Source organism: Leopardus geoffroyi, chromosome E2 (genome assembly GCF_018350155.1).
Source record: "Leopardus geoffroyi isolate Oge1 chromosome E2, O.geoffroyi_Oge1_pat1.0, whole genome shotgun sequence".
Classification (NCBI taxonomy): domain Eukaryota; kingdom Metazoa; phylum Chordata; class Mammalia; order Carnivora; family Felidae; genus Leopardus; species Leopardus geoffroyi.
In genome coordinates, this window is record NC_059335.1 from 7,723,326 (window position 1) to 7,751,256 (window position 27,931).

Genomic DNA, 27,931 nt, shown 5'->3' on the forward strand with positions numbered 1-27,931 from the left:
TGTCCCGGTCACCCACCCCCAGGCGACTCACCCCCTACAGGAAGAGGGAGGCAGGGCTACGGATTCAAGAAGGACAGACACGTGCAGGTTGTAGACAAGACTATTATCTTCTCAGTGGTAATTCTGGGAAGGGAAACGGCGTTCAGGGAGGTCCGTTAGGACTCAGCAGCCAATAATCTTGACAGGTGAAAGAGAGGGTCTCACTGTGGCACTGTGGGAAAACGAGAAAAGAGTGGGCAAGGAGGGCTGGGCTTCCCGAATGCGGGCGCCCACCCCCAGGCCCCTTTGCCTGCTGGCCCGGCTTGGCCACCAGGGGGAGCGTCAAACCAGTGTCACCGTGCCTGTGGTTACTATAGCTCTGAACCCCAAACTGGAATGTTCTGATCAGGGATTTCTAAGCAGCTGCTGGTGACAAGTCGTCATGGAAATCGTAAAGCAGGGATATTGCCGAGCCGACTCAATAATTCATAAAGGGGACAGCAAAACATCAGAAACTGGGTCAGTCTGGAAAAGCAGTGTTTCAGAATGACAGCCAGGAAGGTCCTGCAGGGGTGGTGTCGCTGAGCCCTTGTTAAAGGGTCTGCAGCCACTCCTGTCTGCTGGGCTGTCGTCAGGGCCAGGGGGAGTCACAGCTGGGGAGGGACCCTGGGAGCCTGTATTAACATCAGCCACATCTGAGGGACTTGGGTAGCAGCCTCTCCAGGGAGCCTTGACTGGCAGATGTTTGAGGGGCTGGAGCCCAAGGCAGAGGAGGCAAGGAAGAGCGTTCCAGCTAGAGGGAACAGCATGCGCAAAATCCCAGGAACAAGAGAAAGCACCGCCAGTCCGTCTAACTGCCAACAGCTTGGTGTGGCTGGAACAGTACTGAGGAAACCAGGGTTATGTGAGGCCAGAGAGGCGCATGGGGGAACAGGTACAGGACCATGGACACCAGGCTGAGGGGCTGAGGGGCCACTGAGGAGGGCCCCGAGCAAGGGGCGGGGCAGGCCGACCCTGGATAGAGCGCCCGCTAGGGCCCTGTGGGCCCTGGGCTGGAGGGAGAGAGGGGAGAGAGGGGAGGCCGGGAGGCCAGGGAGGAGGCTGAGCAAGAATTCCAGAGGAAGGGGTGAATGGAGCTGGGGCTGTGGGGTGGGGAGGAGGGGCAGGAGGGACAGAGCTTGGGGAGGAGAGGCGTTTTTCTGGACACCCACAGCCCCCGGTCCTCTGCCAGTACCCAGGCTGTTTCTGACTCTCGCCCGCACATCTCCCCGCGGAGGCCCGGGCCTCAGGGCCTTGGTGACAGTCTGCTAGCTCTTCCCCACCTCGTTCACTTCTCTGTCCTTCAGCAACTTTGGGAAAGCCTCAGACGACTGCCCCGGCTGGATCCGGTGCTCCCCGCCTCCACCCCTACAGTGCCCTGTGCTCCGTCCAGTCTGGCACGTTCACCCTGCATCGCTCTCGTGGGGCCTGAGTCCGGATCCCCAGTCACACGGCCAGTGGCCCGGGGCCGACTCAGCGCGGGGCCTCCGGGTGCCGCTTGGGAGCGTGAATGAGGGTGAGGGCCGGGCGGGCAGGGGGCTCACCTCGGACTTCCAGCTTGCACTCGGCCAGGGCCTCCCCCAGCTCGTTGACAGCCCTACAGGAGTAAGTCCCCGCGTCGAAGGGGGACGGGCGGCGGATGTTCAGCGTCAGGACTCCCTGGTGGTTGGTCATCAGGAACTTGGGGTCTTCGCGGATTTCCATCTTGTTCTTCATCCAGACCACCTTCGGCTGTGGAGCGGAGCGGGGGAAGAGGCCAGCTTAGAGAAGGTCCCAGGGTGATGGCAAAGTGGGCTTCGGATTTTGACTGGATGACCTGGAACTAGTCGTCCCTCCTCTCGGACCCTCAGTCTCCTCTTCTGCGGGAGGCAGAGCTCCCTCTTAGTCGCGGCCCACAGGACGCTACATGATGTGGCCCCATTACTCTTCTGCCCTCACCTCCAGCCTCTCCCTGCCCCCTGCTCCATTCACTCTGGCCTCCTCGCTGTTCCTGACACAGACCAGACAGGCCACCGCAGGACCTTGGCACTGGCCGTTCCCTCTTCCAGTATTGTTCTTCCCTCCTCTTGCACCCAGTCGGCGCCTGCTAACTTTTCAGGTCTCAGCTCCCACGTCCCTCCCGGCCCCTCGGCCGCGGCAGGAACCCCGGCTTTCCACTCGCAGCTACCTACACTTCTCCGCCACGCCTGCTGCCCTTGATAGTTCTTTAGCCGTTTGCATGACTTTGGATTCATGTCGGTCTCCCCCCAACACCCAGGAACTTCTTGTCCAGTTCCCTAGCACACAGCCTCTGAAAATGTGCGTTGAAAGAATAAACAGACCGAACGGGTGAGCGATGTGAATAAGCAAACGGAGTGAATAAACGAACCGAGTAAACGAACGGATTGGTGGGTGAATAAACGGGCGGAAGGAATGAATGAGTGGAGTGAGCGAATAAAGCGGGGCGACGGAGAAGGTGAACTCATGAGTCCATGCCATGCCTGCGGGGGCTGAAGCGAAAGCCTCGGAGTGAGACCAGAAGTTGGCAGACTTCATCTGTAAGGGGCCAGGCGGTCAGTACTTCAGGCTCTGCGGGCACCGTGATCTCCGCGGCCACAGACAGCGCACAGCCGTGTCCCGGTAACGTTTTATTTAGAGAAACCGGTGGCGAGCGGGTGTGGCCCGCAAGCCACCGTCAGCCAGCCCCCGGTCTAGGTGACTCCCTGGAGCTCAAGGCTGTGAGTGTCCACGTCCCAACAGCAGTCGGGAACCTGGACAGGGCGGGGAGATGGCAGGGAGTCCAGAGGTCCAGACCTCCCCCTGACTCCCACCAAAGTTTTGTTTCTGTCTCCAAGGGAAGCCGGAGTGTGATGACCTGAGACTTGGGCTCGATCAAAGGGGAGAGAGGCAGGAAGTGGCTTAGAAGGGAGCATATCCCCACACGCACCCCAATGTTTACAGCAGCGCTATCAACAACAGCCAAATTATCGGAAGAGCCCAAATGTCCGTTGACGAATGGATAAAGGTGTGGTTTATATACACAACGGAGTATTACTCGGTGATCAAAAAGCATGAAATCTGGCCATTTGCAACAACGTGGATGGAACCAGAATGGAACGCTAAGCGAAGTAAGTCCGTCAGAGAAAGACAAATACCATGTGATTTCACTCATACGGGGAATTTAAGAAACAAAACAGATGAACACAGGGGAAGGGAAGGAAAAGTAAGATAAAAAGAGGGGGCAAACCATAAGAGACCCTTAAAAACAGAGAACAGGTTGCTGGAGGCGAGGTGGGTGGGGGGATGGGCTAGATGGTGATGGGTTCAAGGGGGGGCGTGTGTTGGGATGAGCACTGGCTGTGGTATGTAAGTGATGAATCACTAAGTTTTCCTGAAATCATTATTACACTATATGTTAACTAACTTGGACTTAAATAAAATTAAAAAAAAAAAAATACAGGGCGGCTGGGTGGCTCAGTCAGTGAAGCGTTCGATGCTTGATTTCAGATCAGGTCATGATCTCACAGTTTGTGAGTCTGAGCTCCACGGTGCAGAGCCTGCTTGGGATTCTCTCCCTCCCCCTTGCTCTCTGCTCCTCCCCTGCTCTCTCTCAAAAAATAAAAGATTTTAAATAATAAAAAAGAAACAAACATGAAAAAAATAACAGCATAGGGGCGTCTGGGTGGCTCCGTCGGTTCAGCGTCCGCCTTCGGCTCAGGTCATGATCTCCCGGTTCGTGGGTTCGAGCCCCGCGTCGGGCTCTGGGCTGACAGCTCGGAGCCCGGAGCCTGTCTTAGATACTGTGTCTCCCTCTCTCTCTGCCCTTCCCCCATTCACAGTCTGTCTCTCTCTCTCTCTCAAAAATAAATGTTAAAAAATTTAAAAAAAAAATAATAACGGCATAAAAAAAGGTGAGCATATCCCATGCACGGAGGAGAGAGAAAGGAGCTGGTGTGCTTACATCTGGGTGAAAATTTCCCCCTAGGGTCTCTCTCTCTCTCTCTCTCACACACACACACACACACACACACACACGCACCTTTGGGTGACCTCTGACCGCACAGTTGAGAGCCGCAGAGTAACCAGCCACGACCACGCGGTCTGGTAGAGGCGTCAGGAACTTGGGAGGTGTTCGGAAGTCATGCTCCTTGTACTCAAACGGTCTGAAGGTGAGACCTGGGGAAAGGGAGGTGAACCTGTAAGGTGACCAATCTAGACTGTCCCCCCCACCCCCCACCCCACCGACTGCCTCTCTGCTGTCACCGGGTCTGGCGGTGGGGGAGGAGGAGTCAAGGTAGCAGCCCAGCCGAGAGAGGAGACCGGACCCCACGGAAGGGGGGCGGCGGTACCCGTCTTGAGGATCCGGGCCGTGTTCTTGGAGACGCCGGGCGAGTCGCTGAGCCCGCAGATATTCTCGCTAAAGACACGGAAGTAATACTCGTTGCCCACGATGAGGTCGGACACGGTACAGGAGGTGTGCCGGTTGTGCTCGTAGACGGTGAACCACTCCTGGTGGGAGGCAGGGAGGGACCGGGAGTCAGAGGCAGGGACACAGGGACACAAGAAGGGCCGGGGGTGAGGACAGCGCATTTAAGGGTGCGTCCCGCTGAGATATCCGGCCATTCCCAGCAGCGCTGTTCACAAGGACCCAAAGGGGGGCAACGGCCCAGCGGTCCATCGGCGGACGGAGGGACGCGCAAAATGTGGTAGATCCAAACCACGGAATGTCACTCGGCCACAAAAAGGAGCGAAGCACGGACACACGCGCTACGATTGCGTGTGAACCTGGAAAACGTTGCGCCGAGTCAAAAAAGCCGGACCCCGAAGGCTACATGTCGTACAATCCCGTCTGTAGGAAATGCCCAGAATTGACAAGTCCATTAAAACAGGAAGCAGATGGGGCGCCTGGGTGGCGCAGTCGGTTGAGCGTCCGACTTCAGCCAGGTCACGATCTCGCGGTCCGTGAGTTCGAGCCCCGCGTCGGGCTCTGGGCTGACGGCTCGGAGCCTGGAGCCTGTTTCCGATTCTGTGTCTCCCTCTCTCTCTGCCCCTCCCCCGTTCATGCTCTGTCTCTCTCAGTCCCAAAAATAAATGAATAAACGTTGAAAAAAAAATTAAAAAAAATAATAATAAAAAAAAAAAACAAAAAAAAACAAAAAAAAAACCAGGAAGCAGATTAGTGGTGGCCCGGGGCTGGGTGACAGGGTTTGGGGATGCCTGCTTAATGCGTGCTAGGTTTCCTCGGGGAACTCGTAGAACTAGACGTGGTGGTTACACAACAGTGGGAGTGTGGCTTTGAAATGGTTCACGCTGGGGCACCTGAGCGGCTCGCTCGACTAAGCCTTGGACTTCCGCTCAGGTCATGATCTCAGGGCTCATGGGTTGGAGCCCTGGGTCGGGCGCTGTGCGAACAGCTCAGAGCCTGGAGCCTGCTCTGCGTCTCTCTCTGCCCCTCCCCGGCTCACGCTCGCTCGCTCGCTCTCTCTCTCAAAAATGCGTGAACGTTAAAAAAAGAAAAAAGAAAAGAAAGGAAACAACAACCTGTCCTAGTATTTCAGCCAAAAGGCTCCCCGCCTCCACCCCCCACCCCCCACCCCACGCCAGCGCATTCTCTCAATCTCTCTGAGCCTCGGTTTCCCCAGCATCCGCCTTGTCCATCGCGCCAGGCTGCCTCCCCCGCTTGCCCACCGCACCCCGGGCCCCTCTGCTCTCTCACCATGGTTTTCTTGTCGGCCTTCTGCACGAAATAGCCCGTGATCTCACTGTTCCCATTGTCTCTGGGCGGCTGCCACTCCACCAGCGCGTTGGTGCCCCACACCTCCTTCACCATCACGTTCTCCGGGGGCCCTGCCTTTTCTGCAAGGGGGGTGGTTGTTAGACGGCAGCCCAGACGCCCCTGAAAAGTCCAGCCCCTCACCTCTTCTCCCCGTCTCTCCCCACCTCTGCCGCCTCACCTGGCCCCCGGATTCCGGTACCGCTGGTACCGCGCAGGCCTTTCCCCCGCTCCCACGGCCCCGCCTTGTCGCCCCCTCCCCACCTCGCCCCCTCTTCCCTGCTCCGGGGCCACAGCGCCTCCCCCTGCCCCAGCCGGCGGGCGGCGCACCCACGACCCGGATGTGGATGGTGGCCGTGTCCTTCATGTTCTCGATCTGCACGCTCAGCTCGTACTCCCCCGAGTCCGAGCGCGCCGCCTGGCGCACGAAGAACACGGTGTCGAAGTCGCTGGTGTGCACGTGCACGCGGGAGGTGTCCACGGGCGCCCCGCCCTTGGTCCACACCACCTGCGGCCGCGGCTTTCCCTGGGGGAGGGGGAGGAGCGCGGAGAGGTCGGCCTGGGTCTCGCACTGGCCCCTGACCTCCCCCCTCCCGGCCTGCCCCCCCCCCCACTCGGCGTACCTGGAAGGGGATGACGAGGTTGAGCTGCTCCCCCACTTTGCGGATGTAAGTCTGGCGGAGATGGCGAGGCAGCCGGATCTTGGGTGGCTCTGAGGGCACGGGCAGGGCAACGGGGACTCAGTGCTAGGCCGGGGGACACTCGAGGGAGGGACAGAGAGACGGCATCGATGACGATGACGTTCTCAGGGGAGGCCCTGACGGTGACGGTGACGGTGACGTGGCAAGGGCCGGCCAGACGACACCAACTTGGTCTTTACAGGAGGGCGGGGTCAGTCACTCACCCGCAATCTCCCGGATGGTGACCGGCTGAAACAGGGTGGCCGGCTGGCTGCGCCCCGCGATGTTGACCGCCACCACCCGGAACAGGATTTTCGCTCCTGTGGGGAGATTCTTGACCGTGAGGCCGCAGCGCTCCACGGGCTCCGTGTTAGCGGGGACCCAGTCCTCGGCTGCAAAAGAGAAGCAATGCTGGGGAAACTTCCCAGAAGCCCCGCCGGTCGTCCCTTCCCGTGCCTTGGGACCACGCGGTGAACAGCAGCATCTGACACTGATGAAGCACTTATTATGACCAGGTACCAAGGGTGGTCGAACGTGTTAGTTAGCTCGTTAATTTCTGCCTCTGTCCTATGTTATCCCCATTTTAGAGATGGGAGAAATCAAGGCTCAGAGGAGTAGGGGATTGGGGGGGGTGGTTAGGGACAGCTCCTTGGATTTCCTCCCCCTTTAGATTCCATCTTGGGTCTATGGCCAATTGGGTGAGCCAACGTGGGTCAGACCGACAATCACCAGGGTGAATGAACTCTAACAAGAGTGGGTCCTGAAACATCAGGGTGGCACTGAGACAGATCTGAGAGGGGTAGGCAAGGGCGGGAGGGGGGTAAAGAGCGCTTTAAAGACAAAGAGGGAAGAAGCTGACAAGAGTCCAACCATCCATCATTTACATGCATTACCGGATGCAGTCATCACTGTACCCTGTCTAGGAGGGAACTGTCTTCGCCCATTTCTAGATGAAGAAACTGAGGCTCAGAGACTCGCCCACGCTCACACAGTTAGAAAGTGTAGGGGCAGGATTGGAACCCACGTCTGTTTGACTTTGAGGCCTGGGCTACGATGTCGAGACGATCGTGCCTGTCTTCCCAGTGAGATGACCACGTTGGAGGTATCCCCATAGCCGTGGCACTGGGCTGGCATGGCGTCGGTGATCGATACATGTTTGTTCAGGGGAGAATGGAGAGTTGGATGTGTGGAAAGATGGATGGACGGACGGATGGATGGATGGATGGATGGAGATGGATGGACGGATGCACAGAAAGATGGAGACAGTAGATGGTTACATGGTCACACAGGGAAATGGATGGATGGAAAGAAGGAAAGGAAGGAGGAAGGGAGGGAGGAAAGAGAAAAGAAAGATGGTGAAGAGATAAATATATGGGTGAAAAACATGTTACAGGACGGACAGTTGGATGATCTAAAAGGTTTTCAGATGGATAGAGAGATGGTTGGATGGATGACTGGCTGGGCAAATGGATGGAAAGAAGGAAAGAAAGAAGGGAGGGAGGGAGACATAACGAGAGGGAGGGAGGAGGGTAGGAGGGAGGAAGGAAGGAAGGACAGACAGACGGATGGATGGGTGGATGGATGGATGAATGAGAGGAAGAAGGAATACAGGTAGTAGTAAGTACAGGGATGACAGACAGATGGACAAAGAGCTATTGCAGATGGAAGATGGGTACAGGGGAAGGGGGAAGGAGGACGGGAGGGAGAGAGGGAGGGAGAGAGGACGAGCTGGTCAACAGGGGCCTGGCTTGAGCCATCCCATGCAGGGATTCCTGGAAGTACAGTACAGACGCAGGACCAGGGCTCCCACCCCACCGGAGAGCTCTCCCTGCACTGCCCTGTTCGCAGTCCCCCGGACCGGACACCCACCAGGGCTCTGCGGGAGCCGCCGCGCCCCGCCCCCAGGCCTGATGGGGCCACTCACAGCCCTCCAGGCAGTACTCCACCAGGTACCCGTCGATGCCGCCGGCCCCAATCCTATCTGGGGGCCTCCACTTGAGGGTGGTGGTGGTGTCTGTCACGTCTTCCACCGTCAGGTGCTGGGGCTCGCTCGTGGGCGCTGTGAGCATCCAAGGAAAGGGGAGGTGGAGGTCAACGAGGGGTCAGTGGCCACGGGGAGGGGTAGGGACTAGAGCTGGAGTCACCGATCGGGAAAGGGGTCGATATGGTGGGCCAGAGATCAGTGAGCCAGTAAAACGAGGTCTCAAGGGACAATGCGGTGTCCAGGAGTGGGGATAAGTGTTAGTCCGGGAGGTCGGAGGTCAGTGAGGTATTCGGGCAGGAGCAGAGTCTAGCACAGACTAATGTGCTGGGTCGGTAGGAGGTCAGGAGGGTGGGTGGGGCTGGACGATCCAAGGCAAGGGGTAGGGCCAGAGGTGAGTGACAGGCAGGGCAGGGGTTGGGGGCGGACGGGCGCTTGGTGAGGGTGCAGGGGAGCGTCACCAATGGGCATGAAGGGCTTGGTGTTCATGCTGGGCTGGGAAACCCCAATGGCGTTGACGGCAAAGACCCGCATCTCGTAGAGAATGCCCTCGATCATCTTGGTGGACTCGTAGGTCGTCTCGGTAAAGACCTCAAAGTTCAGCTTCATCCAGCGCTGAGAGCCCTTCTTCTTCCGCTCCAGGAGGTACCCTGGACGACCCCCAAGCAGAGAGGAGTGGGTGCTCAGGGGGAGGCTATGGGGTCGCTGGTCAGTGGGAGCAGTGAGAGTCATGTCAGAAGGTCACATGAACCAGGGAGGTCTGGGACCATGAATCTTGGGTTGATACCAGGGTCACAGAGCAGTCCAAAGTCACCAGTCATGGGACTGGGGGTCAGGAAGGGTCACCAGTCATGAATCAGGAGTCAGGGGTCACAGAAAACCCCAGGCTGTTGGCCAAAGTGAAGCTCCCCAGGTTGGTGGGGAGCAAAGAATGATAGGAAAGAGACCAAAAGAATTGTAAGCCGTGAAAGACGGAAGACAGGTCTCAGAAGGAGATTCACTGAGGATGCCAAGAACTCTCATGGGCCAAGGGATCGTCAGGGGGTGGAGGGGGTAGGAGAGGTCAGAGGTCATGGAGACTCTGGCACAACGGCACTCACCAGTGATTGGCTGCCCCCCGTCATACTTGGGTGGCTCCCAGACAAGGATGGCCCAATCCTCGCCAACTGAGGTGACACGCACAGCCTCTGGGGGGTCCGGGACATCTAAGGGAGGCAGAATGGTCAGGGGGAGCCTCGGGGCCTCAGGGAACCCTCCCCCCCCCCACCCCAGCTCACTCCCTCTGCTCACCCACAACCCGCAAGAAGATGGAGGCCACATCCTCGCCCACGGGGTTGGTGACCTTGATGGTGTAGCGGCCCTCGTCCGCCCGATCGGCACTCTCGATCACGAAGCTGCTGGAGTCTGCCTGAGTTTCGATGTGGATCCTGCCCTCGGGGGCCGTGAACACCTGAACACAGCCGCGGAGATGGCCTTGCTCCCCCTCTTCTGGGAAGCGATCTTGGAAGCCCCTAGCTGAGAGTGATGGCCCTACCCCCTCCTCCAGAATTCTCGGACTTTCTAGTGCCTCCCTTTATCTCAGCCCTGGTCACCCTGGACTGTGACTGTTGGGGCACGTGTCTGCCCCCCTCCAAGAGCGAAGCTCCTGGAAGGCAGGGGCTGCACGTGACTCACGGCTGCATCCCCAGTGCTATGCACAGAGCCCCGCACAGGGGGAACCCCAGGGGGTGTTCGCTGACTGAAGGAATGAACGAAGGTGGGGCCGAGTCGACGCATTTTACGGGACAGGACGCCCAAGCCCAGAGGAAACAAGAGAAACCCAACTGTCTCAGGGCCTGGAACGTACAAGATAAAAATATCTGTTGGACAGATGGGTGGCTAACTGGACTGATTGATGGAGAAACGGAGAAATGGATTCATTACTGGATGAGTCGATGGCCGGGATGGATTAAGTAAGCAATTAGTTTATGAATGGAAAGATGGGTGGGTGGTTAAGTTGATGGCCGACTGACTGATTGATTCATGGATTAATGGATGGATGGATTGACGGAGGGAGGGAGCACCCAGCACGTGGCAGGCGTTGTCCACGTGATGGACAAATATAATCTTCAGTCTTCAAAACAACCCTCTGAAGAAGGGTCATCATTCTCATTTTACAAACAATGAAACTGTAGCTCAGAGAGGGAAAGTGACTTGCCTAAAGTTGCCCAGCAGCGCTGAGAGGGAGAAGAAGTCAGGGCATGGGGGAAGCCCCACCATACCTCATCCTCCTTCAGCCAGGTGGCGACAGGACGAGGCTCCCCAGTGATGGACACGTCGAGCCTCAGCTTGTTCCCGGCCACAACCACAATTGAATTCTCTGAGGTCTTTCCCGAGCAGTCCAGGTGGATCTTTGGTGGCTCTAGTGGCAGAGAAGAGATATTGGGGAACCTAGCAATGGGTAGTGGGGTCATCTCGATCCCCGCCAAGGCAAGCTGCGCTCCCTAACAGCTGGTTCCAACAGCCAGAGAAACCCGGGAATCCAGGCCCCCAGCGCCCTCCTCCCTCAGACCCAGGAGTCCGGGACCCCAGCGCCCTCCTCCCTCAGACCCAGGAGTCCGGGACCCCCGCGTCCACCTCCCTCAGACCCAGGAATCCGGGGCCCCAGCGCCCTCCTCCCTCAGACCCAGGAGTCCGGGGCCCCAGCGCCCTCCACCCTCAGACCCAGGAGCCCGGGACCCCAGCGCCCCCCTCCGTCAGACCCAAAAGTGGTGGCCCCCCAGCCCCTCTTCCCTCAGACCCAGAAGTCCAGGCCCCCAGCCCCCTCCTCCCTCAGACCCAGGAGTCCGGGGCCCCAGCGCCCTCCTCCCTCAGACCCAGGAGTGGTGCCCCCAGCCCCTCCTCCCTCAGACCCAGGAGTCCAGGCCCCCAGCCCCTTCCTCCCTCAGACCCAGGAGTCCGGGGCCCCAGCGCCCTCCACCCTCAGACCCAGGAGCCCGGGACCCCAGCGCCCCCCTCCGTCAGACCCAAAAGTGGTGGCCCCCCAGCCCCTCTTCCCTCAGACCCAGAAGTCCAGGCCCCCAGCCCCCTCCTCCCTCAGACCCAGGAGTCCGGGGCCCCAGCGCCCTCCTCCCTCAGACCCAGGAGTGGTGCCCCCAGCCCCTCCTCCCTCAGACCCAGGAGTCCGGGACCCCAGCCCCCTCCTCCCTCAGACCCAGGAGTGGTGCCCCCAGCCCCTCCTCCCTCAGACCCAGGAGTCCGGGACCCCAGCCCCCTCCTCCCTCAGACCCAGGAGTGGTGCCCCCAGCCCCTCCTCCCTCAGACCCAGGAGTCCAGGCCCCCAGCCCCTTCCTCCCTCAGACCCAGGAGTCCGGGGCCCCAGCGCCCTCCACCCTCAGACCCAGGAGCCCGGGACCCCAGCGCCCCCCTCCGTCAGACCCAAAAGTGGTGGCCCCCCAGCCCCTCTTCCCTCAGACCCAGAAGTCCAGGCCCCCAGCCCCCTCCTCCCTCAGACCCAGGAGTCCGGGGCCCCAGCGCCCTCCTCCCTCAGACCCAGGAGTGGTGCCCCCAGCCCCTCCTCCCTCAGACCCAGGAGTCCGGGACCCCAGCCCCCTCCTCCCTCAGACCCAGGAGTGGTGCCCCCAGCCCCTCCTCCCTCAGACCCAGGAGTCCAGGCCCCCAGCCCCTTCCTCCCTCAGACCCAGGAGTCCGGGGCCCCAGCGCCCTCCACCCTCAGACCCAGGAGCCCGGGACCCCAGCGCCCCCCTCCGTCAGACCCAAAAGTGGTGGCCCCCCAGCCCCCTCCTCCCTCAGACCCAGGAGTCCGGGACCCCAGCGCCCTCCTCCCTCAGACCCAGGAGGGGTCCCCAGCTTGCCACAGCAGCCCCTGGTCCTTACCTTGCTTGGGTACATACTCCACCTTGATTTCTGGAAGACACAGAAGATAGCACATTTAGCTCTACATCCAGTGGGCCCCTTATCCCACCCCAGAGGCTGAGGGGAAGGTCTGGCATCACCCAGGGACCCAAGGGTGTGGGGACGGGTTCAGGCCCATGACAGAGATGGACACATCCGTGCTCTCTCCCTCCATCGTCCCATCTGACTCCACCCGTGAGGTCAGCAGATGCCTGCTGTCACCCCTCATGTACATTAGGGGAACCTAATCCTGAAGGAGGGCGTCCGCGCCCTGGGGTCCGGGAAGGTGGGTGCTGTGCCTTCTCCCCGGGGAAAATAGAGGGGCATCCTCACCCAGGAAGTTGAGCTTGGCCGAGAGGGACAGGGCATAGCCATCGGGCACGAATGTGTAGTCCCCCTCATCCTCAGGGCGGACGTCATCGATCACCAGCTTGTGGACTCTAAGAGGTTTGGGTGGGGGACAAGGCAGGGGAGGGTCACCCTGGGGGCCACCGTGGAGAAACACCCTCGTTTTTTTATAAGTTTATTTACTTACTTAAGTAATCCCTACACCCAACGTGGGACTCAAACTCACAACCCCGAGATCGAGAGTTACACGCTCTTCCAACCGAGCCAGCCAGGCTCCCCAAGAAACACTCTCTTCAACGCAGTCTACGTGGCTATGCCCACCATTTTTATCCTGGGTTTTGGAATGCTATCATGTGGGTTCAAATCTCAGTTTTGCCACTTATTAACTGTGTGACCTTGGGCAAGTTGCCTAAGCTCCCTGTGCCGGTTTTCTTCATCTGTGAAACAGATGTAATGATAACAATCCACACCGAGGTTGTTGAAAGCATTTAAAAATCTCCCTGGCACATAATAAGTGCCCTGTAAGCGCTGGGATTCCTTCTCATAATTACTGACCCCCCCAGGGGCGCCTGGGTAGCTCAGTCGGTTAAGTGCCCGACTCCGGCTCAGGTCATGATCTCGCGGTTCGTGAGTTCGAGCCCCGCGTCAGGCCCTGTGCTGACAGCTCAGAGCCTGGAGCCCGCTTCGGATCCTATCCTATCCTATCCGTCCCTCTGCCCCTCCCCTGCTTGTGCTCTGTCTCTCTCAAAAATAAATGTAAAAAAAATTTCTTTAATGAATTATTGACACCACAGCAGACAGGGGTCCCTGCACAGAACCTGGCGAAAGCCTACATCCTGCCAAGAGCTGTTGTCGGGAAACGCAACGCACAACTGCGTTTGGGAGCAACTGTGTTTGGGCCCTTCTACTGGCATCACGGGGGCGCTCTGCATCCTGCGAATGTTAGCACATGTTACCTCAGGTATCCCTGCGCCGCCTGTTGAATTCCAGCCCCTGGTTTCTCTAGCGAGATGTCTCCCCCGCCTCTGTAGTCACCCATTTGCAAATATGGCCACAGGCTTTCCCCTCCCTGTGTGCACGCCCCTTGAGATGAGGCCTTGCGGCCTGTGGCTTCCTTTGCCTGAGAGAATATGGCAGAGGTGACCCTGGGAGAGTTCCCAGTGCAAGCCACGGAGGCCTTATTTGCTTCTGCTGTCTCTGGGGATGCCTGCTTCTGCCACATGAATACGCCAGGACTAGCCTACTAGGGGATGAGATGTCACGTGGACCAGGGCAGAGGCAGCCCAGGTGTCCTGGCTGAGGTCCCGATGGAGCCCAGGAAGATCGGCCCAACAGACATTCAGCTGACCACAGAGGCATGAGAAAGGCCATCCTACATCAGCCAGCCCCGAACCAACCTGTGGACTCATGATTAAATACATCTTTCTCTCTTAAACCACTAAGCAAAGGGGCGCCTGGGTGGCGCAGTCGGTTAAGCGTCCGACTTCAGCCAGGTCACGATCTCGCGGTCCGTGAGTTCGAGCCCCGCGTCGGGCTCTGGGCTGATGGCTCAGAGCCTGGAGCCTGTTTCCGATTCTGTGTCTCCCTCTCTCTCTGACCCTTCCCCATCCATGCTCTGTCTCTCTCTGTCTCAAAAATAAATAAACGTTAAAAAAAAAAAATTAAAAAAAAAAAAACCACTAAGCATGGGGATGGTTGTTATGCAGCGATAGCTAACTGATGCATATGCCCCACCCTGCCCCACCCCCAGCCACCCCCACAGTCTACTCCGCACCTCCCCACGTGGGAGATGGTGATCCTCTTGCTGGGTCGCACCTCGATCCCATTCTTGTACCACTTGCCTGTCACCTTCTCATCAGACACCTCGCACTTAAACACGGCCTGTTCCGAGGCCTTCACCGTCAGATCTGCGATGTCCTGTAGGACCTCCAGCTGTTTCTCTGGACAGGGAGAGAAGGACATGGGGCTATCAAAACTCCAGTCAGCCGACAAATATTTGCAAGCACCCACTGTGTGCCAAGCACTGTTCCAGGCACTGGGGATACAGCTGTGAACAACCCAGAAACATCCAGGGGCCTTGTGGAGCTCATGTTCTAGTGGGGAGACAGTCGGCAAACGGGGAAACACGTCAATGCGCAACAAGAGGGAGTTTTGAGGCCTGAGGAAAGGCAGGTAAGAGTCCATAGGAAAATGCAGAAGAGTCCCCCAGGTGGAGGGAACACCATGTACCAAGGCCCTGTTGGGCAGAACAGGCTTGTTGGTGTGGGAAACGGCAAACAGGCCAGTGTGCAATGAGCAAGGCAGACGTGGCAGGAGAGGAGACGGGCGGGGGCAGACGGGGCCAGATCATAGACCTTGGGGACCCCAGAAATGACTCTGTTAAATCACGCAAGTCAAGAGCCACTAGGGAGCGTTGGGAAGATGGCGGGGATCTGACTTACAGTGTTTAAAATTTTTTATTTAAAAATTAGTTTATGTTTGTTTGTTTATTTATTTATTTATTATTATTTTTTGACAAACAGAGAGAGAGAGAGAGAGAGAGAGCAAGCCAGGGAGGGGCAGAGAGAGAGAGACAGAGACAGAGACAGAGACAGAGAGAGAATCCCAAGCAGACTCCACACTGTCAGTGCAGAGCCAGATGCAGGGCTCAAACCTATGAACTGTGAGATCATGACCTGAGCCCAAACCCAGAATCGGATGACACTTCACTGACTAAGCCACCCAGGTGCCCCGAATTTTTATTTTTTCAATAAAATGCTGCAGGGCGCCTGGGCAGCTCAGTCAGTTAAGTGCCTGATTTGGGCTCCGGTCATGATCTCACGGTTCGTGAGTTCGAGCCCTCCATCGGGCTCTCCATTGTCAGCACAGAGCCTGTTTTGGATCCTCTGTCCCCTCCCCCCCCCGCCCCTCCTCCATGCACAGACTTTAGCTATCTCTCTCTCAAATAAATAAATAAATAAATAAATAAAATGATGCATTTACATGGTATAAAAATAAAGGAAATAGATTTGGATACAGTAGGGGAAATCTCCCACTTACCCATCTCCAATCAGCCCTTCTCCAAAGGCACCACCCATTTAGTCTATGGCTATAAAAGCAAATACATATACACATTTTCTTTCTCTCCTCCCTCCCTCCGTTCCCTCCTCCCCTCCAGGCAAATAGTAACACATTTGCTTTTTCACCAAATAACACAGTAGCTTGGAAGTCCTTCCTTATCAGTAAATTTTACACTGTCCCTTTTTATGGCTACGTGTGGACATACCATAATTTATTTGGCCCATAAATAACTTGGTTTGTGGGGGGTGGTGCCTGGGGGGCTCGGTCTGTTGAGCGTTTGACTCTCGATTTGGGCTCAGGTCACGATCTCACGGTTTGTGAGTTCAAACCCCACTGTCAGTGCAGAGCCTGCTTGGGATTCTCTCTCTCCCTCTCTGCCCCTCCCCCACCCATGCTCTCTCTTATGCACGCCCTCTCAAAATAAATAAACTTAAAAATAAATCACTTGGGTTTTTTTTTTTTAATACTTAAGTTATTATAGACTCCTAAGCGTTTTGCAAAAACAGTGGACATTCCTGTTTCCCTTCACCCAGCCTCCCCCGGTAGAGATGGTGACATCTTATATAACAGGAAACCGACCCGGGCCCTAGATGATGGGGTGAATTCAGCTTTCACTATTAGGCTTGGATTTTACAAGGATCCCTCTGGCTGGTGTGAGTGTCAGTGGGGAGGAGGGCAGCTGTGGAAACAGAGCACCCAGTGACTACTGCAATAGTCCAGGCATGAGGGGTGGAGAAGACCTGGGCCAGGTGAGGACAATGGGGAAAAGGGGTCAGATCTCGGATATCCTTTGAGGGTGGAGCTGCCAGGACTCGCTGAATTACATGCGAGGTGGGAGGCCCAGAGAGGAGTCAAGGACAACTGCAAGATTTGGGGCCTGAACAATGTTTTTTAAGTTTGTTTATTTATTTAAGTAATCTCTATGCCCAACATGGGGCTTGAACTCATGACCCTGACGTCAAGAATCCCACTCTGGCCCTTCCAACTGAGCCCGCCAGGCGCCCCGGGGCCTGAGCGACTTTGAGCTGTGAGGAGAAGCAGGAGCAGGGGCCCCCGCCCCACCTGGAGGCCCCGTACCTTCCACAATGAGCTCGGCCTCACACTGGCCGCCATTGGTCATGACCTGGTAGCGACCCCCATCCTCCAGGGTCACTTCCGAGTAGATGAGAATGTGACGCTTCCCATCCTTCTTGAAGCGGTATCGAGCCTTGAAGGAATCCTCCCGTGTCAATTCCACGCCGTCTTTCATCCTAGGCAGGGGGGACGTGTAGGGGAGAAGTGAGGCACCCGCATAGCCCTGGGTTGGGTATCAGAGGGGGAGCCAAGGGCCGGACAGACAGTCCTGAGCAGAGGTCGGGGGGGAAGGGAGAGGCCAGGAGGGGGGAGAGATTAAGGGTGGCAGAAACATCTTGAATAGATGGGTCACAGGTGGAATGACGGGTCACAGGAAGTCACAGGCCACAGGGAGATGCCGTAAGTTCCCGGTGGGAGGTCAAGGGACACAAGAAGGTCACTGGGAGATATCAGAGCAAGGACGATGACATCACAGAAAGACGTCAAATGGTGTGGCCTCTGTAAATGGTACTTCCCTGCCTGGGAAACGTCTCCCCTCCTACTTCTCTTCTACCTACTCATCATTCAAATCTCAGCTCCCCCATCACCTTTTCTAGGAAGGCTTCCCTGACCTCTGGAGTCCCTCCTTCCTATTAAAAAGTGGTTACAGCATCAGTTTGTGCTCCTTGGAAACACCTGTCAAAATAGAACTTTTATATTTATTCATGTGATGACTTGGCTAATGCATGTCTCTGTCTCCCGCACATGCACCCTGGAAGTTTACCAGATTCTAAAGTCCATGAGAGCAGGTACCATGCTGACACATTTTCTCCCCGTTATATCTCCAATATACAGAAGAGTGCCATCATATAACAGGTGCTCAATAAATATTTGTTGGATGGGTGAATGGATGAGGAGATGGGAGAGTGGATGGATGGATGGATGGATGGATGGATGGATGGTTGGATGGATGAACCAATGGGATAGATGGGTCAAGGGTGGATGGATGGATGAACCAATGGGATAGATGGGTCAAGGGTGGATGGATGGATGAACCAATGGGATAGGTGGGTCATGGATGGATGGATGGATGAACCAATGAGATAGATGGGTCTAGGGTGGACAGATGGATGAACCAATGAGATAGATGGGTCAAGGGTGGACGGATGGATGAATCAATGGGATAGATGGGTCATGGATGGATGGATGGATGGATGGATGGATGTACCAATGGGATAGATGGGTCAAGGGTGGGTGGATGGATGGATGGATGGATGGGTGATGGATACAGGAGTGGATGGACCAAAGGATGGATGATTGGTTGAATGGATGAATAAATGAATCTGAAATAGCAGGGATCAGGAAAAGGACCTGGAAGAAGACGAGATGGGTAGAGGTCAGAAGTTCTAGAAAGAGGTCAGGATTTACAGAGAAAGGCTGAGGTCTCCTGGTGACTGTTAAAGCTCCAGAATCCCCAAGAGGGGTCATAAACATCGGAGCTGAGGCAAAGAAGCAGTGGGCACCTGTATGGAGCTCAAGGATCAAGAGTCACTTACCACATGACCTGGGCGCCATCTTCTGACACCTCCACTGACATTTCCACCCGGTCGCCCACAAACACCTGCTGGTCCTCGAGTGGTGTGACAATCAGGACTGGAGGCTCTGTGAGGCACGGGGGAACAGGAGGTCAGTAGTTTCGGGACGCCCTTCAGAGCCCCACTCCCTAAGCTCAGGCCCAGATCTCAGCCTTGCCTTTGACGAAGAGCTCAGTGAAACACTTCTCATCTTTGACAGCGACCTCATAAGCAGCATCGTCTGCCAACGTGCACTTGTTGATGGTGAGAATTCGCTTCTTACCAACGTTCTCAAACACGTACCTGGTGCAAAAATCTTACGTCAGCCTAGAGCCTGGAGGAGATCCCCGCCCCAGGGTAGATCTACCCAGGCCAGATCTCAGGGCAAGTTCTCGGGGCAAGTTCGTCACTCCCTCTCAGAGCCAAATTGTGTGCGAGAAGGACAGATGATCCAGTTTCTAGTGTGTATGTGTTTATTTAGTTAGTTTTGAGAGAGAGAGCACAAGTGAGTGAGGGCAGAGAGAATCCCATCAGGGGCAGAGAGAGAGAGAGAGACAGAAAGAAAGAAAGAAAGAAAGAAAGAAAGAAAGAAAGAAAGAAAGAAAGAAAGAAAGAAAGAAAGAAAGAAAGAAAGAAAGAAAGAAAAGCGGGGCTCACCCATAGCAGGGCACAAGCTCACCTGAAACAGGGCTTGAGCTCACCCAATGTGGGACTCGAACTCATGAACCATGAGATCATGACCTGAGCTGAAGTCGGATGCTTAGCCGACTGAACCACAGAGGCGCCCCAATTTCTAGTATTTAAATAACCACAGCGGAAATCCTAACTGGGCACCCTCCCCACCCCCCCCCCCCCCACCATATCCATCCTCCCCTTCCATTTAGCAGTGACACACAGCTACCCGCCTAGAGAACTACATTTCCCAGCCTCCTTTGCAGATGAGACGGGGCCCCACTGAGCTTGGGCCAATGGAATGCGAGTGGGTACGATGTGCAAACCTGCTAGGTCATCTCCACCTCTGAGTTGCTTGCTCTGGACTTCTCTCCTTCCCCTTTCCTGTCTGCCAGACACAGATGTACCCATGACCCAGCTTCAATCACGCAGAGGAGGACAATGCCACAAGAAATGGTGTAGCCAAACATGTGGAACCTGAGTCCCTAGAAAATCTCTGAGAGCGAACCCACCAGCCTCGATCACCTAGAAGTACATTCCTCTCTCATTTACAGTGATGTATCTTAGGGCCTCAGTTACAGCAACTGAAGCTGGACCTTAACTAACTTCACTTTGTGTCTTGTTGATGGGAATCTTAGAAAACACAGCCGGGATGCCTGGCTGGCTCAGTCAGAGGAACTTGTAACTCTTGATCTTGGCGGGGGCGTGGGGGTTCATGAGTCTGAACCCCATGTTGGGTATAGAGCTTACTCAAATAATAACTTTAAAAAAACAGCCAAGGAAAAACTAAAAATAGGACCCACCCAAGAGATAACTGCTGCCCACACGGCAGCCTCTGTCTTTCCAATCTCTTAACTATACGTACGTGTATCAACATTTTGGGAAGCAGAAATGGGACCACGCTTCTTCCCATACGCTAATCTTGATCAGGCTCCTGTGTTAGTATATATTTTAGAATCTCTTTTCAGTGACTGCACAGCACTCTAGTAAGGAATTGTACATTTTGGTTTTCCATTTCTCGCTACAGTCGCAAATGCTGTAGTGAACATCCTTGTGACCAACTATGCATAACCATAATTCACTTAGGATAAATACCTTGAATTGTGCAATCTGGATTTTTTTTTTTTTTTAAGTAATCTTGGGATACCCGGTGGCTCAGTTGGTTAAGCCTCCGAATCTTGATTGTTGGCTCAGGTCATGATCTCACGGTTTGTGAGATCGAGGCCCACGTTGGGCTCTGCGCTGACAACATTGAGCCTGCTTGGAATTCTCCCTCCCTCTCTCTGCCCCTTCCCTGTGCTTGCTTGCTCTCTCTCTCTCTCCCTCTCCCTCTCAAAATAAATAAATAAACAAACGCTTTATTTAAAAATAAAGTAACCTCTGCACCCAATGTGGGGCTTGAACTCACAACCCCAAGATCGAGAGTCAAGCGCCTCACTGACTGAGCCAGCCAGGCACCCTTAGAATTGCACAATCTGAAAGGTTTTTAAGGCACTGCCCTTTCAGAGATTCAGCAAGTGCCATTCCCACCAGCAGCATCTGTGTACCCATTTCCCCGTGTCATCTCCAGCACTGGGTTTTATCATTTTGTAAAGTCTTTGCCCGTTTGGACAGCAGAAAGACTGTTATTTATTTGCATTACTTCCTTTATTGTTGTTGCTGTCATTTGCAAGGTTGAATGTGTAATCTATGGCATGCTAGCCATTTGGGTTTCTTCGCAACCAAACTTCTGTATTTATCACCTTTGTCAAATTTTTTTTTAGAGATTTTTTTAAATCTTTTTTTTTTTAAGGTTTATTTATTTTTGAGACAGAGAGAGACAGAGCATGAGCAGAGGAGGTGTAGAGAGGGAGGGAGACCCAGAATCTGAAGCAGGCTCCAGCCTCCGAGCTGTTGGCACAGAGCCTGAGGCGGGGCTCGAACTCACGAGCTGTGAGATCACGACCTGAGCCGAAGTCGGACATTTAACCGACTGAGCCACCCAGGTGCCCCAAGAGATTTTTTTTTTAAAGTAATCTCTACACCCAACGTGGGGCTCGAACTCACAACTCCAAGATCAAGAGTCATGCGCTGGGCCGACTGAGCCTGCCAGGCGCCCCTCCTTTGTCAATTTTTCTATTGAGGTATTTGCTCTTTTCATATGGATGAGGGGGCGCCCTTTCTGGGTTAAGAGTGGCCAGCCTTATTTCTGGGCGCTTCTGGGACTCAGCTCTTCCCGTGCCCACCCCTGCAAGGAACTGTCCCCCAACACATACTTGCTACTTGGTTTGATCTCCTGGCCGTTCTTGAACCACTTAAGGGGAAGGTCTGGGTCACTGATCTCCACCACCAACTTGATCTTGTTGCCCTTGTCCACTTGGTACGCTGGATCCAGCTTCTTCGTGAAGGCTGGAGATTGAGGGAGGCAGGGGGCATGGGGCTCAGAGGTTCTCACTGCCCTGGTTGTCCCCAGAGATACCAGGTCTCCCTCCCCAGGCCACAGGCTCTCCAAGGTCAAGGTCAGGAACCTCCCATGAACTTAGAGGTGCCTGAGAACAGAGCTCTATTACTCCTTAGATTGGGACCTTCAAGAGAGAGGTCCAGAGCCCAAACATCCAATACCCATGATGCTGGGGTCCCTACAGTTAGGGCCCATCTCTCCTCAGAGCAGTGCTGACCTGCACTCTTCTTGACCTCGACCTTGGCCTTCTTGAGCCGCTTCAGCATGCCCCGGAGGTCCGTGATGCCATACTGGAAGGCGATCTTCTCGTACTCACTCTTCTTTGCCCCTTTCAGGAGCTCCCAAATCTCAGGTGGGATGCCTAGGTCATCATCATCTTTCTTCTTTTTCTTCTCCTCCTCAACCACCTCCCTGAGGGTGGGGAGAGCAGGCAGGGCCCCCAGGTGGGGGAGGAGGTGAGGCGCTCCCTCCACCTTCTCCACCCACTCGCTGTGCCCCCCCCCCCTCTCTCTCTGGGCCTGGTGTCCCTTATCCTCTCCCACCTGGCCCATCGACTCAGACTCCTCCCTGGCCTCCTGGCCTCCATCCTGCCTCTTCCCCTCCAGCCTGTTCCCCACATGACCCCAGGAGGATATTCCTAATCTCCACATCAGATGCCATACTTTTTTTGTTCACAATTATTCCATGGGTCCCCACTGCCCTCAGGAGGAAGTCTTAGCGGCTCAGCCTGGCGATCACGACCCCACCCACCATGCCCTCACCACCCCCACAACCACCCAACCACGCTACTTGCCTTTTCCTGAACCTTCTGGGCCCCCTCCTGCCCCCTGGCCTTTGCACAGAATGTTTCCCTGCCCGGATGACCCCTCCCTACTTTCTCTTCCTGATGGACTCCTCTTCAGACTACTGCCAAAGTTTCCCTCCTCTGTGAGGCACTCCTGGCCTTCCCAGGCAATGAGTTGCCCTCACTCTGGGTTCTCACAAGGCCCCTACGGAACCCTCTCTCTGATCACACTAAACAGTCTTGGTCTGTGTCCACGTCTGTTGGACCAGACCCATCTTCCCATATCAATCAGTGACTCAACGTGAGGGACCCAGTCAAACTTCTCTCTGTCCCCTGATCTCAGCCCAGGTAGACAGGAGGCCTCAGAAGATGTTTGCTGAGTGAGACAGTGAGGAGATCTCTGGAAAGAAGGAAGGAAGGGAAGGGAACAAAGAGAGGAGAGATGAGCGGGGGAACTGGGCGGGGGAAGGACGGACGGATGGGCTAACGAACAGCTGGCTGGCAGGCTAATGGCAGATGGGTGGAGGGACATGTGGGAAGACGGTGGGTGGACGAGTGGCTGCGTGGGTAGATGAATGGGCAGATGGGCAGGTGAGGGGATGGATGGATTAGTCAATGGATACGAAGGTAGCTGGTGGGATGGATGGATGGATGAGATCGGTGAATGGGTGGCTGGACCAGTGGACGGATGGGTGTTTGGCTAGGTGAACAGGGGAATGCCTAGGTGAACTGCAGCCTAAGTGAACGGGAAAATGGATGTGAGGACAATGGATTGAAGGGCGGGTAGGTAGGTGAATCGGTGGGCAGACTGTTGAGTGGGTGCAGGCGAATGGTGGATAGGTGCGTAGGCGGATGGACGGATGGCTGGGTGGCTGGGGGATGGGTAGATGGACGAGGTGGCAGAGGGGGGCACAGGGAGTCCAGAGGTGGCGGTGGAACCTCACCCACCACCCTTCTCCTTCGTGAGTCCCCGTCTCCCGTCTCTATGCCACGTGGGGTGGGCTCACCTCTTCTTCAACAGGCCGCTGAAATCCAGCTCACCCCCATCGTCTGACTTCCTTTCACCCCTGTGGCATTGAGAGCGTGCGTGAACCCCACTGACGTCCTGTGCCCTCAGGCCCACCCTGGGCCCCCACTCCTTGCCTTCCCCGATCCTCCCTTCCCCCGCAGCTTCCCCTCCCAAGGGAGACCCCCCCCCCCTCCCCACCTCTTCCCAGGCTCCAGGATCACTTACGAACGCTTGAAGCTTTCTAGACCTTGCCCAAAGGTATCCTGACGGGGCACTGGGGGGAGGAGATCAGGGAATAGAAGGTGAGTTGGATGCAAGGCCTGGTCTAAGACCAAGAGCGCCCCTCCGGCCCGCACAACCTCCTCCCAGGCCCCCTTTCTTGGATCAGCGCGCTCTCTCACTTGGGCCTGGACACCTCGTTCCCTAGCTGCCACGCACCACACACTCAGCAGCCTGTACCCCCACACGCCCGGGCCAGCACGCTCTTCTCGCCAGGCCTGGGCAACCTCATTCCCTGCATCCTCCATATCTAAGCCCCATACACCCTGGGCTGTAGACCCCAGAGCGCGTACACCCTCAGGGGCCCACACATATGCCCCCAAATCTGGGGGCTGAGCTTGTACACCCTCACCTTCAACCTCACTTTCCAAGCCCGTGTCGCTACCTTCTCCAGCCTGTGCACTGCGACCCTGGAATCTACTCAAGCCACCTTCTAAGCGTTCGCATGGGGACCCAGAACCCGAACCCTCTCACCCCCAAGCCCACACACCTCCTCGTGTCTCCCCGGTGCTGAAGGCCCTGGCCCCTGCATCTGCTTCCTCCTCCCCTGAATCGTACCCCCACATCTGCATGCTCTCCTACACCAGGCCGAAACCCCCACCCCGGCCCGACCCTTTGCTCCCCCCCACCCCCACCAGCGCACCCTCCACATCGATGTTGAAGGCACAGCTGTCGCAGACATCCTTGGCTTTGACCTCAAGGCGGTAATTCCCGCGGTCCCCCAGTACCACCTTCCCAATGTGCAGCTCCACGGTGTACACCTGGGGGCCGGGGCCAGAGGTGTGGGTGCATGTGACTCCCCAGCAGCCTCCCCACCCCCCGCGAGAGCCCACCTCGCTACTCCGTCTCCGGGGCCTCACCCTGGCCCCACGGGAGGGACCAGCTGTCCCTTCCCATGCCTGGATAAGCTTGGTCCCTAGGGGACCCGCACCCCTGACCCCTGAGACCTTCCTGAAATGCACACACTGTGCCCAAGCGCACCTGCCCTGACCCACACGTCCTCTCCTCCTGCCCCGCACAATCGCCATCCCTCAAAGTCCCATTTGCCACCTATGGGGGCTCCAGGCCTCAGGCCACACGCCTTCTGAGAATCGGGGGCCGCACAACCTCCACCCCTCGCCCACGTGCCCTCACGCCCCCCACGGGGTCCTCACATTGCTGGCAGAGTCGTGGGACTCCTTGAAAGAGAATCGGGCCCCGCTCTTGCTGCCCAGTTCCAGCCACTTTCCCTTGAACCACTTGATGGCTGGTTTCCCTGGGAGCTCCTTCCCGTTCACCTTGGCCACGATCACTGTGTCTTTTCCTGGGGGGGGGGGGGGGGGGGGGGGGGCGGTGGCCAGACGGAAACCATGAGACTCTACAGAGAGGGCTGTGAAGTTGGGAGCCCCAGCCCCTCCTCCCTCAGACCCGGGAGTCCAGGCCCCCAGGCCCTACTCCCTCAGCCCTGTAGGTCTAGGCCCACCGCCCCATCCTCCCTCAGACCCCGGGAGCCCTGGTCCCCAGCCCCTCCTTCCTCAGACCCTCTCACCATTCTCCACCGACACAGAGTCCGGCTTCTTCAGGAAAAGGCCAGTGGGCTCCTCAGCAGTGGGAGACTGGTCCTCAGGTGGGGCTTCTGCTCAGGAGACAGGATTAGGGGGTCTGAGGCAGGCTGAGGAAGGGGCGGCAGGGCACTTAAGGGGCAGGGCTCAGAGTCTGAGGGACCCTCTGCTCAGATGCCAAAGACCACGGGGCAAAGTGGCTTTTCCTGACGTGGGAAAGACCACGTGTCACCCTTTGGGCCTCAGTTTCCCCACCTGTGAACTGCAGGGTGGCAGACTGGATTGTTTGAATGGGGCTTGGGGTAGGAGAGGTGTGAAGACGGACCGTGGGATCCAGGGCTGGACGAGACTCGGTGGGATCGGCCAGTTGCTGGGGGCTCGAGGGCCAGGCTGAGGGGGCTGGGCTCTGAGCACTGGGGAGCCACGGAGGGCTGTGAGCAGGGGAGGTGGGTTACCTCTGGAGGCAGGGCTAAAGGAGAGAGGGCAGGGTGGGCGCTGAGGGGCAAGGCGAGCCTGGGGGATGAAGAGCCACGTTCTGCTGACCCCACAGGAACATCGTCTCACCTTTGGGGGGCTGCGCAGGCGCCTCCTTAGGGGCCGCTTCCTTCGGAGCTGGTTTGGCCTCATCTTTGCCTTTGGGGGCCTTTTTGGCCGCTGTGAGGTAAAAGGTGTTCACAGTTGAGCAACAGCTCGGTGCCCTCTTCTTCCAGAACCCAGGAGTCCAGGCCCCCAGGCCCCTCCTCCCTCAGACCCAGAAGTCCAGCCCTTCCAGGTGTAAATTGAGAGTCTCCACGATCAGGTTTCCCCTTGCCCCGGGCAGGCCATGTCCCATCCACCCGGGCCACCAGGCCCTGACCTTTCGGGTCCTGGGGGTATAATTAGCTCTTCCCCTGGGCTGGAAACTGGACACCTGTGCTGACCACAGCATCTTCCCCCCCCCCCCCGCCCCTGCCTGCTGGCTCCTGGCTAGCTGCAGTGAAGGGCTGGACCCCCACTCCACAGCCAGGTGGGCCTGGTGCCAGCGGTCTGGGCACCCCAGGAGGAGGGCCCCCTCTGGGGGCTTGCGTCTCTTCTCTTGGGTTCGCTTCTTCATACAGAGAAAGCCTCATTTCCGTGTAAACAAATGCCCCCAGTGCCATTCAAAGAAGGGCCCCCAACTGCACGTAGGGCCTCTGGCCCCTGTATGGAGAAAGCCCCCTAACTCCTTCATGGCGAAGCCCCGATTCCTATAGAAAGGAGGTCCCCTCCTTGTCTTGTCCCCTTGTGCAGACCAGAGCTCTCCTCATCACGCAGACAGGAACCCCTAATCTCTATACATACAAGGACTTCTTTCCCCTGCAGAGAAAGGACTCAGTCCTCGCTCAGAGAAGCGGCCCCGGTCCCCATGGAGAGGACCCCATCCCCAAATGTAGAGGACCCCCGTCACCATGCAAAGACTCCCCAAGTCTACATACACAGCACTCCCATCCCTATGGAGAAAAAGCACTCAAATTCAGAGAATCTCCATCTGTACCCAGAGATCCGCCCCCCAAATCCCCACAGAGAAAGGAACACCCTCACTGCACAGGGAAAGGCACCCCCACCCACACAAGGAAGGGAACCCCTCCCACACGGAGAAGATAATCCCATTCTCCCAAACCTACAAAGAGAGGAACCCTTAGTCCCCATTCAGAAAAGAGGACCTCATCTCCACATGGGGGGGGGTGGGCAGTTCTGAAAGCCACCTGGTTTCGCCTCAGGCATGTCGGCAGACCTCTTCTCGCTCCTCTGACCACAGCTTTGTCCCTCAGGGCCCTAGGGAGGACAGGTGGGCCCCAGGGGGAGCCCTTTAAGGAGTCCAGAGACTCCCAGGAGCCTCCGGGAGGCATCAGACTCCCCTCCCCACCCTCCCCTGCTGCCCCACATTCCTTCCGCGTGTTCTAAAGGGTGAGAAATGCCATCTGGACCTGGAGGGATGGCTGAATGCCAGGAACCGGAACCGGGGCAGTGGAGGGGCCTGAGGTTCAGACACCTGGGTCCCAGGATGAGGGTGCTGGAGGCGAGGACTCCCAAGTCTGACGGAGGAGGGCCCGGGGGCCTGGACTTCTGAGTCTGGGGCTCAGATTCTTGGCTCCAGAAAAATGGAGGAGGACGAGGCCCTGCCCTCCTGAGTCCTAGGAGGCGGGAGAGGAAGGGGCTGGGGTCTAAAATGGGTGAGGGCTTGGAGCCAGAACTCCGCCATGGGGGCAAAGGGGATAAGAAGGTCTAGAAAGCCATTCTTAGTATCTGCAAGTCAGGCGTTTTCGGGAAACCGGAGCTGGGAGGGAGGGTCCGGTTTCCCAGCGTAGGCAGGACGGCTGCGGGGGGTGGGGGGGAGGTCTCCGTGCCCGCAGGGAGGGCACGGAGGCTTGGGGACTCTGGAGTTCCGCCTCTGGGCGAGAGCACATCCGAAGGCCTGGGGCCGCGGCCACCTGGGACCCCGGACTGTCTGCTGCCCCTCCTGGGACCGCGCCCGGCCGGCTGCGGTTCCCGGAGCGGGCGCGGCGGGCACCGGACGCGGGGGAGGGGGCGAGTGCCCCCAGCGGGGTGGGTGGGGAGACCGGGAAGGCCCTGGAGGGCTGCCCGGACGTTGGCGCCCTTCCCGGCAGGGGGACCTGTGGCTTTCAGAATGGGGGTGGTGTGGCTGGACGCCGGATGGGGGGAGGTGAAGAAGGCAAGGAGGAGAGGATTGGGGGAGGCGAGGGTCTTTGAGGGGCAGGAGGTGTTATGGAGAGGAAGGAGAGGTGTGAGAGGGAGAAGGGTGTGGGGACTGGAGTTAAGACGGAGGACGGGAGGGGAAGTAACTCTGGGTGAGAGAGCAGGTTCGA

General features: G+C 57.0%; 1 protein-coding gene across 1 annotated transcript; it reads right to left on the reverse strand.

Moving 5' to 3' along the window:
* Positions 1-88: 88 nt before the first annotated feature.
* Positions 89-26,938, reverse strand: MYBPC2 (myosin binding protein C2). The gene is made up of 28 exons (XM_045441745.1): positions 26,810-26,938; positions 25,650-25,739; positions 25,073-25,159; positions 24,699-24,847; positions 24,188-24,305; positions 23,491-23,539; positions 23,264-23,323; positions 21,690-21,883; positions 21,288-21,420; positions 18,539-18,663; positions 18,343-18,448; positions 16,811-16,983; positions 14,448-14,613; positions 12,659-12,765; positions 12,308-12,337; positions 10,693-10,832; positions 9,722-9,881; positions 9,532-9,636; positions 8,893-9,081; positions 8,375-8,509; positions 6,675-6,842; positions 6,394-6,482; positions 6,101-6,296; positions 5,714-5,853; positions 4,347-4,506; positions 4,037-4,173; positions 1,563-1,749; positions 89-211 (listed from the first exon to the last, which is right to left on the reverse strand). The coding sequence occupies exons 1-28, from the start codon at positions 26,826-26,828 to the stop codon at positions 201-203; spliced, it is 3,423 nt and encodes a 1,140-aa protein (XP_045297701.1). The 5' UTR covers positions 26,829-26,938; the 3' UTR covers positions 89-200.
* Between the last annotated feature and the right edge of the window lie 993 nt (positions 26,939-27,931).

Coding starts and splice junctions, on each gene's coding strand:
- MYBPC2 (XM_045441745.1), bottom strand. Junction 24,848..25,072: donor CTCTGTGTCGGTGGAGAATG/GTGAGAGGGTCT, acceptor CCCCCCCCCCAG/GAAAAGACACAGTGATCGTG. Junction 9,637..9,721: donor CATCTTCTTGCGGGTTGTGG/GTGAGCAGAGGG, acceptor TGCCTCCCTTAG/ATGTCCCGGACCCCCCAGAG.